Source organism: Pelobates fuscus, chromosome 8 (assembly GCF_036172605.1).
Source record: "Pelobates fuscus isolate aPelFus1 chromosome 8, aPelFus1.pri, whole genome shotgun sequence".
Classification (NCBI taxonomy): Eukaryota; Metazoa; Chordata; class Amphibia; order Anura; family Pelobatidae; genus Pelobates; species Pelobates fuscus.
In genome coordinates, this window is record NC_086324.1 from 121,253,315 (window position 1) to 121,267,164 (window position 13,850).

At 39.9% G+C, this 13,850-nt stretch overlaps 1 protein-coding gene across 2 annotated transcripts in view; it reads left to right on the forward strand.

The window, feature by feature from the left end:
* Window positions 1-3,220: 3,220 nt before the first annotated feature.
* The window catches only part of SLC29A4 (solute carrier family 29 member 4), a 64,000-nt gene continuing 53,370 nt past the window's right edge, over window positions 3,221-13,850 (forward strand). The window contains exons 1-3 of one of the 2 annotated variants that reach the window (XM_063430271.1): window positions 3,221-3,633; window positions 6,062-6,241; window positions 11,938-12,075. In XM_063430271.1, the coding sequence (XP_063286341.1) occupies window positions 6,070-6,241; window positions 11,938-12,075 (310 nt within the window). In that variant the 5' untranslated portion in view covers window positions 3,221-3,633; window positions 6,062-6,069. The remainder of the gene's footprint in view (window positions 3,634-6,061; window positions 6,242-11,937; window positions 12,076-13,850) is intronic. The other variant, XM_063430272.1, reaches the window with a different exon arrangement.

Here is a 13,850-nt window from a genome sequence, read left to right on the forward strand (position 1 = left end):
CCTAATTCTTCTAAATTGGCTGTATGGGATATTATTCAGCCATGTCTTCTTGTGATAACTATTGAAGGGTATAAAACTGTTACATAACCTGCTCCACCCTTACATATACTTCAAAACAGCCTGCCTCTGTTACCAGCCTACCTTTGATACCAACCTGCCTTTGTTACAACCCTACCTGGAAATGACAGACACTCTTTATTATTTGCAAGTAACCTGTTCTGTGGCAAGTATCCTGTTTTGTGGCATATTGCCTAAATTCTGTTTTCCCTCAAGTTTAAAATCACTAATAAAGTACCTCGTTACCTTTGGGAATGCTGGGGGGGGGGGGGAGAAGGGGGGTTCTCCCTCTCCCTTGGATCTAGTGGGGCTGCTTGGCGGTCGGTTGGGCGGCGCTGGCGAGGGAACACTTTCCCCTGAGCACTCTGCTCAGCTCCCTCGCGCAACGCAGAGTGATGCCGGGAGCCGGAATATGACGTCATATTCCGGCTCCCGGCATCACTCTGCGGCACGCGAGGGAGCTGAGCAGAGCGCTCAGGGGAAAGTGCTCCCTCGCCAGCGCCACCCAACCGACCGGATTGTTAATTAGCCGCAAGGCTAACAAGACATTTGCCCTGGGCATTTGGGGGCGGCTTTTTTTGCTGCCTGCTGGAAAGTGCCGCCCAAGGCAAATGCCTTGTTTGCCTTGTGGGTCGCGGCTAATACGCCCGTGGTCATTGTCTTGGAGCCCCAGGCCAGCTTGGAGCCCCAAGCAATTGCTTGGTTTGCTTGCCTTGTTGCGACGGGCATGAGGAGAAGGGATGGCATTTGCCTCCTCTTGCCCTGTATCGTAGAGGTTTCTTGGAGGCGATCATCACTACTTTGTTGCAGGTGAAGAGGAAATCTATTTCAAGAGTCTATTATTTTGTTACATCTTTACGGACTTGACAGCCAAAAAGAGTATTCTCTCATGACCTTTTCGGTTGGCGATTTACTAATCTTCCTTCAGGAGGGATTGGATAAGGATCTTAGCCTCAATACCCTTAAAGTGCAGGTCTCAGCCCTTTCAGGGTTCAGGTGGGTATTGTATTTGGATGTGGCAAGATTCATGAGAGCAGTGCTACAAAGTCATATTTCTGTTAAAAATCATTTCTTCTCCTTGGGATTTGCCCTTGGTCCTCTCTGCCCTTCAATCAAGTCCATTTAAGTCTTTAGAGAAAATTCCTATTGTGACACTCTCTCTGAAGACAATATTGTTGGTGGCTATTACTTCCAGTCGGAACGGTATCAGAGCTGGGTGCTCTTTCCTCTGACAATGTCTTCACATCTCTCTTTCATGACCAGATTGTGCCTAAATTCAGGTCTAAGGTGATGTCAACCTTCCATCTTAACTGGGATACAGGGCTTCCATTTTTTTCTCGCTTCTTCAGTCTCAAAGGAAGAGGAACTTCTTCATCATCTAGATGTGGTGAGACGCTTATCTGTAGATCTCACAAGAACTTGTGAATGGAGAAAGTCATCTATTTTCCCATCAGGACACAAGAAAGGTGACAGTGCATCAGTCAAAACTATTTCCAGATGGGTCATGACAGCCATTACCAAGGCTTATGAGGCAATGCACGTTCCAATATAACAAGGTTTGAAGGCACATTTCATAAGGGCATTATCAGCCTCCTGGACAGCTGTTGCATATGTTTCTGCAGACCAGATTTGAAAAGCAGCTACATGGTTATCTCAACATACTTTCACCTGTTACTATCAACTGCAGGTATGATCCTGGTCTGGTGCTCAGGGTGCACTTGGCGCCAAAAGCTGAACCAGAAGTGGGGCGCCAGGGGTGTTGGCAGGCAGGGCTTGCTGCAGCACCTGGGTCAGGCAGGCAGCCGTAGTGAAATTTAAATTGTTTTTTTTAACCTTGGATTGTCACAGTCCAAGGGAATTAAGGAGGGAGGTGCTGGGGGCTGGTGCAGTCACATTAAGGCTGCAGGCAGCCAGAGTGAGCACTATAAGTCTCCCATCACAATTCCCAGCATCTTTTCTCAGCCTCTTCTCCTCCACACCCAAACTCAACCGCCAACCCTGTTCTCAAGCTCCAACCCCAGCCTGAAGCAGCTAACCTCGCTGACAGGAAGAGGCTGGAAAATGGCGTTTTCACCCTCCACTGCTTCCACAGCCACCAGTACCAGATAGGCTCCATATATTCAGCAGCCAATAAATGTGTTTGTGCCTGCTATGAGCTTGTCTATGGTGGGCATTTATCTGTGTGTCAGTGAGCTTGTCTGTAATGAGCATGTGTGTGTCAGTGAGCTTGTCTGTAATAAGTATGTGTTTGTGTCAGTGAGCTTGTCTGTAATGAGCATGTATGTGTGTCAGTGAGCTTGCCTGCAGTGAGCATGTGTGTGTCATTGAGCTTGTCTATAGTGAGCATGTGTGTGTGTGTCAATGAGCTTGTCATGTTTGTGTGTGCCTCAGTGAGGTTGTCTGTAGTGAGCTTGTGTGTCAGTGAGCTTTTCTGTAGTGAGCATGTGTGCTTGTCAGTGAGCTTCTCTGTAGTGAGCAGGTGTGTGTGTGTTAGCGAGATTGCCTGCAGTGAGCATGTGTTGCGTGTGTCAGTGAGTTTATCCATAGTAAACTTGTATGTCAGTGAGTTTATTTGTACTAAGTTTGTGTTTGTGTACCAGTAAGCTTGTCCGTGTGTGTCAGTGATCTTGTGTGTGTCACTGAGATTGTCTGTCAGTGTGATTGTCTTGTGTTTGTGTCAGAGAGTGTGTATGTGTCCATTAGATTGTCTGTCTATAGAGCCTGTGTATTGGTGTACTTGTGTCAGTGAAATTGTTTGTGCCTGCATATGAGTATGCTTGCTGTTTAATTTTTGTTTTTACCCTGTTGAATTAAAAAATAAATATACCAATAATATATATTTAAAAAAGGATATATATGTAGATTCTTTTTATTGTAAATCGTTATGGGAAGCACCAAATTATACATCCAATAAATAAAAAATAAGCAAACCTAAATTATTTTTTCTTTTAAGCAAATTTAAATATTGATCAATAGGGTTCCAAGTCAAAACAATAAACATTGACTTGAAAGTATGTCTTTTGGTATCCCCTTTGGCAAAAAAACAGTGTGCTCTCTGTCTCTCCAATTTTCTGTTTATGCTTGTGACCGAATGGATGGCAATAAATCATTATTAGCATAAAAGTAAACAGGAGCCAGCATCCCTCATCGTCCAAGTGTCTGCTGTGTATCCTCCGCTTGTGCTATAATAACCTAGCTCTCCTATTCTCAATGCACAGCAAGGAGGAGGGTGACAGAAGACTGCCCAAAACACAGCAGCCTAACCTGATTAGCACAGAGCGGGCTCCACTAGGAGGGAGAGGGGGCGAGCGTGACCAGAATAAGCTGTTTTGGTAGCATTGTTATAAATACAGGGATTGCCCGTGGAATCACTGTCTGCCCACCGCCTCCATCTTCCCATCCAATCTGTCTCCATCCATCAGGGCTTGGATGGTAAACTCGCCTTGCTTGCTGGAGGGAGCGCCTGTAGATAGGACTGCCTTGTGAGAGATGGGCTTGATGATACTGCCTTCTCTTTCAGTCATCCCCCACTGATCTCCATTACACGCTATCCTGGGCCCTCTCTTGCTCTCTAAGGCAGGTGGGTGGATATTGTGCAGCAGCATCTCCTCCTTTCTCTTGTGCGCTCATTATTCTTAGTATTTTTTTTTTTTTTTTATTATTTTAAAAGCCACATTTTCAGCAACAAGCTATTCCCTGTCGTCTTACGAGGAGGAGGACACAGACTGGCGCAAATAGACACGTCTGGTGAGATTTTATCAAGGCAAATGAGGTGCTAATGTGTAGCACAGTGCTACATGCTGTGAAACATTCTATTGGTAACCATGGATATTGCTCCCTTGATAGCTATTTGCTCCAGAATTGCACACTGACAAACCTCTCTCACTGTGACCTACACACTGGATACAATCTCTGCTTACTTAGTGACTGGGTGCATGCTCAGTAGTGCTGTTTAATTTGATTTTATTTGTATTGCACGTTGTTTTCCTTATTGTGGTTAAAAGGAATGTATTATGGTGTATGTTATAGTGTTTGTAAGCTCTGCTAGGTGTGATTATTAATTGCTAAATAAACTAGTTATTTATTTTTTTTAGTTAGGATGCAACAATTGTGATGGAAAGATTATTGCTGCAAGACACAGCACACCCATTTCTTACAATGACTGTTGCATTGAGCTGTTTATTGATCTTTTCAACCAGGAAACACATTGCTGAATCTTGGGTTTTTAGTAAAGACAATTTAAAATGTTTTTTTTTTCTGTTAACAAAAATTAAAATATGATGTGAATATTAACAAACCAAAATGGTAAAATAGTTCATATACAGCTGAATGCTTTATTGGAACACCCCATAATGTCTGTTTGCGATTACTGGGTATTTTTTTTTTCTTGGATAACAATGGCTGGATTATAATATGATATAGCCCTGCCCCTCACCTCAGGTAGGCTCTGGTAGTATACATTTAAGGGTCCTTGTTGACTATTCCTGTCTCTTTCCTCTCCTTAACAACATTGGGCAGGAATCTGTTTTGCTCTTGTAAGGCTCTTTCACTCACAAGGCAAATTATTAAAATATCTTTTGCCAGGTTTACCTATGTAACTGCTTAAACTTTAAATTAAGTAAAAATATCCTACTGCTTCCCAAAGAGATAAACGAAAAAAAAAAAATATATATATATATATATATATATATACATTTATTGAAGCAACAACATGGTTTAGGCATACGAGGGGAAGGAATAATTAAATCTGACTCGTTTCATGCCCACTCTGGTATGAAACACCCAAAAATCAGCACTTTCCATCAGTACAAACAGATGTTGAAACACATGGTTGTGGTCCCATGTGGTCCCTATTGTTATGATATGTAATACATGTGTATATAAAATATTTAAGCTGTATTTGTAGTCCTTTGTGGCAATCTACTCTATCATCATGTATAACATGGATTAAAGGAGCACTATCCAAATATAGTGCCCTTGTATTCGTAACGCTATAGTGTTCTCTTTATTTAGATTCCGGATACCCTAAATATAAATTAAACTGGGAAATCTAAATTATCTACTAAACGGTAATGTGTTACATTGCATGATTAAAACTAAAGGACCACTGCGCCCGGACCACTTTATTGATATGAAGTGGTCTAGGTGCCTTCAATAGTCCTTTAAAGGAACACTGTAAGGACCATAACTTCTTTATCTCATTAACCCCTTAAAGACACATGACATGTGTGACATGTCATGATTCCCTTTTATTCCAAAAGTTTGGTCCTTAAGGGGTTAAAGTGGCCATAGCATCTTTAGTATCCTGGCCCTGTCCTTCCTTTCAGCATTAAACAGTTTTAATGTTTTAATGCTAAGCAACAGTCACCAGCAACGTATCCCCTCTGTGCTGCATGTGCTAATGAGGAAGAAATAACCTGAGCAGCAATGGGCGGCTGCGATTGGCTGAGTGTCAGCTGACTACATTCAACCTATCATAGTGTCATTGCATGTATGAATATGTATGGCTACAAGGAAGTGTGTAATCTTGGCCTTAACCACACCTCCAGTGGGGGATCGGGCTAAGGAAATCCAGAGACCCTTATTCAGTGTTAAACTATTCAAAAATGATTTAACACTTAAAGGAGGCACAGGGCCAGGGGCCTGTAGGAAGTATAACCAATTCAATGAGATAAAATAGTTATAGTGCCTATAGTGTCCCTTTAAAAAAGCACTCATACCAGTAGGAAATCAAGGAGAAAAATATTTGAATACCTGTTTTATTTCTGTTAATGACATTTGGTAGGAGATTGTTGCTATTGAGAATACTTGGGTAAAATGTATTGTTAAAGATTCTAGACAAGAAAATAAAAGATTGGAAACAGTGTTATTTCTTCTCCTCATCAAGTGTTAAATTGTGCTGTACTCCTGATCACTAGGGACTATGTTGCTCCCAATTTTTGTCCTGACTACAAAGCATTCCTACTGAGATTTAAATGTTCACCCTGTTTCCTTCCACCTGCAGACATTACAATGCCATCCCAAAGGAGGGACTCTGCGAAGGAAATGAGTCCAACTCTGACTCCAGAGGTGAATGTTGTCACAAGCTTCAGTTTTGACAGTTATCAGCTGGAGGAAGACGAGCTGCAGGCAAGAATAAACCAACAAGCAGATGGCGTGCTGACATTTATGGAGCCAGGTAAAGGTATACAAAACAAACATTCTTTCCTTTCCATCTGGTATTATTATTAATTATTATTTTATTATTTAAGTAGCGCCATCAGATTCCGTAGCGCTGTACAATGGGTATGCAATGCATATACCAATTAAAGATTATGTCATTATACGGAACACATATAAAAGTTACAAAAATATATATAAATTCATTTCAATCTATATTAAATTTCTCAAGCGCAATGTGTTCAGTCGATAGCATAATGCAAAATAACAAGGATTTCAATTACAATTATATATATATATATATATTTATAGTATAGTTACATAGTTGTTTAAGATAGGTTGTAAAAAGACTAAGGTCCATCAAGTTCAACCTTGAAACTCATCATTATATGCTGTTGATCCAAAAGAAGGCAACCCCCCTTCAGTTATGACACAAAAGGGAAAACATTAATTCTTGACTCCATAATGACAATCACATTTCTGTTTACATACATATCAACTATATCTTTGAATATTCTGTTTATGAAAAAGAGCATTCAAGATTATTTTAGATATATCCATAGAATCTGATAAGACAGACTTTCTTTTTCTGTCTCAATGTCTGACATCTTGTCTGTTGTATATTCCTGCTAATTATTATTATTGGTATTTATATAGTGCCAACTAATCCCGCAGCACTTTACAATAATATGAAAGGGGGGAAATATACAATAAATGAGTCAATTACACATGGACACAGGAAGAATAGGTAGATGAGGGCTCTGCCTAATGAATAAGTTAGCACAGAACGGTTTGTACTGACCCTGTATATATTTGTATAGTGGTACCATATCCCCTCTGACGCGCCTTTTTTGTACTTTTCCAAAGAAAACAATTTTGTTTTTTCTAGCCTTTTCTCATAATTAATGTTTTCCATTCCCCTTTCTAATTTTGTAATGAAAGCAACAGACAATTCCATTAGGTTTGTCAGTAAGAGCAGAAAATTTAAGAAACCACTGTGGTACTCCACAGAAGTGGCCTGGCCAAAATAGTAAAAAACTAAATGTTAGCATTTAGTAATTATAAAAAACCCAGAGTGAGGAAGACAGGCAGATCTATAAGATTTGTCAGACAGAGGCAAAGCAAGTTATAAGAGCTTCCAAATCACACACAGAAGAGAGACTAGCACAGTCGGTAAATAAAAAAGGTGGATAAAACATTTTAGATACCGTATATACTCGAGTATAAGCCGAGTTTTTCAGCACATTTTTTGTGCTAAAAAACCCCAACTCGGCTTATACTCGAGTCAATAGTCTGTATTATGGCAATTTGCATTGCCATAATACAGACAGGGGCTGTGGGGGCTGCAGAGAGCGTTACTTACCTGTCCTGCAGCTCCTGTCAGCTCCCTCCTCCTCCGCGCCGTCCGTTCAGCACCTCGGTCAGCTCCCAGTGTAAATCTCGCGAGAGCCGCGACTCTCGCGAGACTTACAGTGTGAGCTGACAGAGGGAGCTGCACGGACGGCGCGGAGGAGGAGAGAGCTGACAGGAGCTGCAGGACAGGTAAGTTACAGCTCTGCCAGGCCGCCCTCTCCCCCCACTGAACTGCCAATGCTGGACCACCAGGGAAGGAGCCCCCCTCCCTGCTATGTATCAAGCAGGGAGGGGGGACAAAATGTTTTTTATTAATAATTAAATAAGAAATAATAAGACAAAAATAATAATAATGAAATTAAATAAAAAATAATAAATAATAATAAAATAAACATTTTAAATAATAATTTTTTTTTTAAAAAATTGCCCACCCCCCACCAAAGCTCTGCAACACACACACGCACTCACACACACACACGCACTCACACACACACACTGCACTCACACACACACACTGCACTCACACACACACACTGCACTCATACACACACACTGCACTCATACACACACTGCATTCATACACACACACTGTAAATAAATATTCAATTGATATATTTTTTTTAGGATCTAATTTTATTTAGAAATTTACCAGTAGCTGCTGCATTTCTCGCCCTAGTCTTATACTCGAGTCAATAAGTTTTCCCAGTTTTTTGGGGTAAAATTAGGGGCCTCGGCTTATATTCGGGTCGGCTTATACTCGAGTATATACGGTACATAAATGAAAAAAGGAAAGTAAAACAAGGATTAGTTAAATTAAAAACAAAAGAAGGTAGGTATGTAGAAGAGGATAAAGGTCTAGCTGGCTGCCTCAATGACTATTTTTGTTCAGTATTTACAGCTGAAAATGAAAGAGAGGGACTACAGTTAGGAAAAAGGCAAATGAGTCATTTACATGTGAGGTTATATTTCAACTGTCAAAAGTAAAGACAAATAAGTCAATGGGACCTGATGGAATACACCCTAAGTTATTAAAATAATTTATGGATTTAACAAAACCATTTATGGATTTATTTAACCAATCATTGTTAACAGGAGTAGTCCCAGAAGATTGAAAGTAAGCGAATGTTGTGCCCATTCACAAGAAAGGTAATAGGGAGGAGTCGGGCAGCTATAGGCCAGTAAGCCTAACTTCAGTAGTGGGGAAAGTAATGGAAGTAATGGAAACCATGTTAAAGGATTGGATTGTTGAACATCTAAAATCACATGGATTTCAAGATCAGAGGCAACATGGGTTTACTTCAGGGAGATCATGCCAAACTAATCTTATTGATTGTAACTAAAATAATAGATCAGGGTGGTGCAGTAGACATTGCTTACCTACATTTCAGTAAGACTGTTGACACTGTTCCACATTGAAGGCTTATCAATAAACTGAAATCTTTGAGTTTGGATTCCAATATTGTTGAATGGGTAAGGCAGTGGCTGAGTGACAGGCAACAGAGGGTTGTAGTCAATGGAGTATATTCGAAGCTTGGGCTTGTCATCAGTGGGGTACCTCAGGGATCTGTACTTGGACCCATTCTCTTTAATATTTTTATTAGTGATATTGCAGAAGGTCTTGATGGTAAGATATGTCTTTTTGTTGTTGATACTAAGATATGTAACAGGGTTGATGTTCCAGGAGAGATAAGCCAAATGGCAAATGATTTAGGTAAACTAGAAAAATGGTCAGAGTTGTGGCAACTGACATTTAATGTGGATAAGTGCAAGATATTGCATCTTGGACGTAAAAACCCAAGGGCAGAGTATAGAATATTTGATAGAGTCCTAACCTCAACTTCTGAGGAAAGGGATTAAGGAGTAATTATTTCAGATGCCTTAAAGGTAGGCAGACAGTAAATGTTAGCAGAATGCTTGGTTGTATAGGGAGAGGTATTAGTAGTAGAAAGAGGGAAGTGCTCATGCCATTGTACAGAACACTGGTGAGACCTCACTTGGAGTATTGTACACAGTACTGGAGACCCTATCTTCAGAAGGATATTGATACTTTAGAGAGAGTTCAGAGAAGGGCTACTAAACTGGTTCATGGATTGCAGGATAAAACTTACCAGGAAAGGTTAAAGGATCTTAACATGTATAGCTTGGAGGAAAGACGAGACAGGGGGGATATGATAGAAACATTTAAATACATAAAGGGAATCAACACAGTAAAGGAGGAGACTATATTTAATCAACACAGTAAAGGAGGAGACTATATTTAAAAGAAGAAAAACTACCACAACAAGAGGACATAGTCTTAAATTAGAGGGGCAAAGGTTTAAAAATAATATCAGGAATATTACTTTACTGAGAGGGTAGTGGATGCATGGAATAGCCTTCCAGCTGACGTGGTAGAGGTTAACACAGTAAAGGAGTTTAAGCATGCGTGGAATAGGCATAAGGCTATCCTAACTATAAGATAAGGCCAGGGACTAATGAAAGTATTTAGAAAATTGGGCAGACTAGATGGGCCGAATGGTTCTTATCTGCCGTCACATTCTATGTTTCTATGTTGTTACTTCTTCCCCTTGCATACACTACTTAATTATCCTTAATCTCTCCCAAATGTTTAATGCATATATATAATTGTTGTAGTTCTTTATGCAATCAATGGGCTAGATTTTCTGGTTGCCATATGTGCTAGCTAATGGGTTAAACTTAGAAGTTAATTTCAAGATTTGTACTATTCGCTAGAGCATTAGCTGAGCTGATGGCTTTGGTTTCTAGATGCTGACCCTGCACTATAACAAATGTGAGAATACACACTAGAAGCACTTATTAGTGAACACTGTAAAAAAAATTACAGCCTTCACGTTTGGCATCAAGACGACTCTGAACATACATTAAGCATCTCATAGAGAAGCATTACAAGATAGTCTTATTAGTGCAGAGGTGCAATTGCCATGCATTCTCTCAATACTACTCTATGTAGAAGCATGTGAGTGACTGAGATCATTCTTCCTAATGATCTAATGATCAGACAAATACATAGAACTAAGATACCACTGGGTGAAAGGTATGTATAATTTTATTATTTAACTTTCTACAGAGGAGTCCTGAATCTAAAATGAACCAGGAACCATTTAAAGGGAAACCATAGTCACCAAAACATTTTTAGCTTAATGAAGCGGTTTTGGTGTATAGATCTTGCCTCTGAAGTTTTTTACTGCTCAATTCTCAGCCGTTTAGGAGTTAAATCACTTTTGTTTCTGTTTATGCAGCCCTAGCCACACCTCCCCTCACTGTAACTGACACAGCCTGCATGAATGCAAAATGGCGTCACTTTCAATCAGATACAACTTACTTTAAAAGTTTGTATCTCCTGCTCTGTAATTGAACTTTAATTACATACAGGAGGCTCCTGCAGGGTCTAGAAAGCTATTAACTTAGTAGAAGATGAGCAATTCTAAATTAAACAAAATTTGCAATAAAGGAAGTGTAAACAGTTGACTCGTTACAGGAAGTGCTTAGGAAGGTTGTGCAAGTCACATGCAAAGAGGTGTTGCTAAGGCTGCATAAACAAAGTGATTTAACTCCTAAATGGCAGGGAATTGAGCAATGAAACTGCAGGTGCATGATCCACACACCAAAACTGCTTCATTACACTAATGTTGTTTTGGTGACCATAATGTCCCTTTAATGTTATAAATACATATATGCATATGTTACTTTAATGATTACCACCCTTCCACATGTGGTGGAGAAAGTGAAGGCTAATCCCTGAGGCTGCTTATGTTATTCTTTGATTCAGGGGACCCACTGCTTGTTTTTTTTTTTTTTGCCTGAATGCCTTGTCTGCAGCTCATCACGCAGAGGTGCCTGGCTCTCTAGGATTAGGGCTGTGTACAGTAGACCACATATGTTTTATTTTTATGCTTTTTTGTGGCCTGTTAGTGCCAGAGAATAGAATGGCTAATTATGTTGATATCTTCTGTCACTTAGAGCGTATTACATGTACTATTTCCTTTGAGGCTACTCTAGCTAGCTGGAAGGTGATTGGTTCAAGGGATCATAGTATTTCTGCTAAAAAGCATACATTGTATGCCACTACAATTAGTTAAATAACAGATGAAACAGAGTTTGACAGTTTTGCTCTAGAGAGATTTTTTTTTTTTTTCTGGTGACGCTGCTTATTTAAATCATTAAGTGAATGGGGTTTTTGGTGTATAAAAGCAGTTCTGCCAGCTTTTTTTTGGCAACTACAACTAATAAATCAAGCACACTGTGTATCTTTTGTAAAATAAAACCATCCTGTTTATCTGATTATACATACAAGACAAACCACTTGCTCTTTTTCATCCTTCTAAATGTCACTTTTGTTTACTACAGATGCAGGCTGTTCGAGTCCAGAGCCTCAAGATAGATATCATGGGATATATTTTGCAATGCTGCTCGCAGGGGTTGGATTTCTCCTTCCTTATAACAGTTTCATCACAGATGTGGACTATCTGCATCACAAATATCCAGGTTTGTTCAGTATTGTAGTAACATATAGTGGTGCACGTAGTCAGTCAAAAGATATTTCTATTTTTGTTTCAAGAGCAAACAACATATAGTGCAGCACTGTATATGCTTACAAACAGTATGATAAAACATATATTTAGATAGATAAATAGATAGATTGATTGATAGATAGATATATATTTAGATATATAAATAGATAGATAGATTGATAGATAGATAGATAGATATTTAGATAGATAAATAGATAGATAAATATATAGATAGATTGATAGATAGATAGATAGATATTTAGATAGATAAATAGATAGATAGATAGATATTTAGATAGATAGATAGATAGATAGATAGGTAGCGTGTCACATTGTTATGTGAGCAAGTTCGTCTTTGTGTAATTTATGCCATCATAAGCCACAATGCATTGTTGAGACTGTTCTCCACTAATTTTCAGACCTTGTATTGCTGCTCAGATAACTGGAAACCCTATGTCCTCTCTTTTGATCAGCCACAACTTTAAAATCACCTGCATAATATTGTGTAGGTCCCCTTCGTTGCAAAAACAGGTCTGATGCTTTGAGGTGTGGACTCCACAAGACCTCCCAATGTGTCCTGTGTTATCTGGTATCAAGGCATTAGCAGCAGATACTTTGAGTCCTGCACGTTGCGAGGAGGGGCCTCCATAGATCAGATTTGTTGTTTTAGCACAGAGAACTGGAGAATTTGGAGGCCAAGGCATCACTTTAAACTCTTTGTCATGTTCCTCAAACCATTCCTGAACAAACTGTGATGCCCTGTGTGTTCTGATACCTTTCTACCATGGCGTGCATTAAGTTTTTCAACAATTTGAGCTACAGCAGCTCTTCTCTGTGATTGGACCAGATGGGTTGCCTTTGCTCTACACAAGCATCATTGAGTTTTGAGCGTCCATGACCCTGATGCTGGTTTGCCGGTTGTCCTTACTTGCACCACTTTTGGTAGGTACTAGCCACTGCTTACCAAAAACACCCCACAAGACTTGCGATTTTGGAGATGCTCTGATCGAGTCGTCTAGCAATCACTATTTGGCCTTTGTCAAAGTCACTCGGATCTTTTCGCTTGCCCATTTTTCTTGCTTCCTACACATGAAATTCAAGAACTGACTGTTCACTTGCTGCTTAACCCCTTCCCGACTGCGGACGTATCAGGTACGTCTGGCAGAAAACAGTCCATAATGACCTTGGACGTACCTGGTACGTCTGCACCTATTTTGAGCTCTGGAAGCTCTGATAGTATAGCAGTGATGTACTGCATGTGATGAGTGCCTTGAGGGGTCCTGGCACTCCGTGCATATAAAATAATATATATAAAAAAATAAATATAAAATAAAGAAAATGATCAATATTAACTCCCCCCCCCCCCTTTTTTTTTTTTCGAAAGGCAGTGAATCATGGGACTTCTGGGGGCGTCCCTAGCATGCCGCATCATAAGGGGAAGGCTGGAGTCATACAATCACAGCTTGCCCCATTAGCAATTTCATCCCAAGTGTGTTCCCCATTTCTCTGATTAGTGTGGATCTGCCTCCCTCTCTTCACTTGTGTTTTAGTGTGAGAGAGAGAGAGAGAGAGAGATCTGTGGTTTAGCTAGAGAGATTTAGGTATTTATAGGTAGGGATTTGTAAAATCTTGAGACCCAAAGGCTCTTTTCAGAGCCATTAACCCCTGTCTTGCCAGTGATCACTATAATCACTGGCTCTTGCACAGCAGATCTTTTCTGCTGTTTGTGCCTTTTTTTTTTTTAGGGGT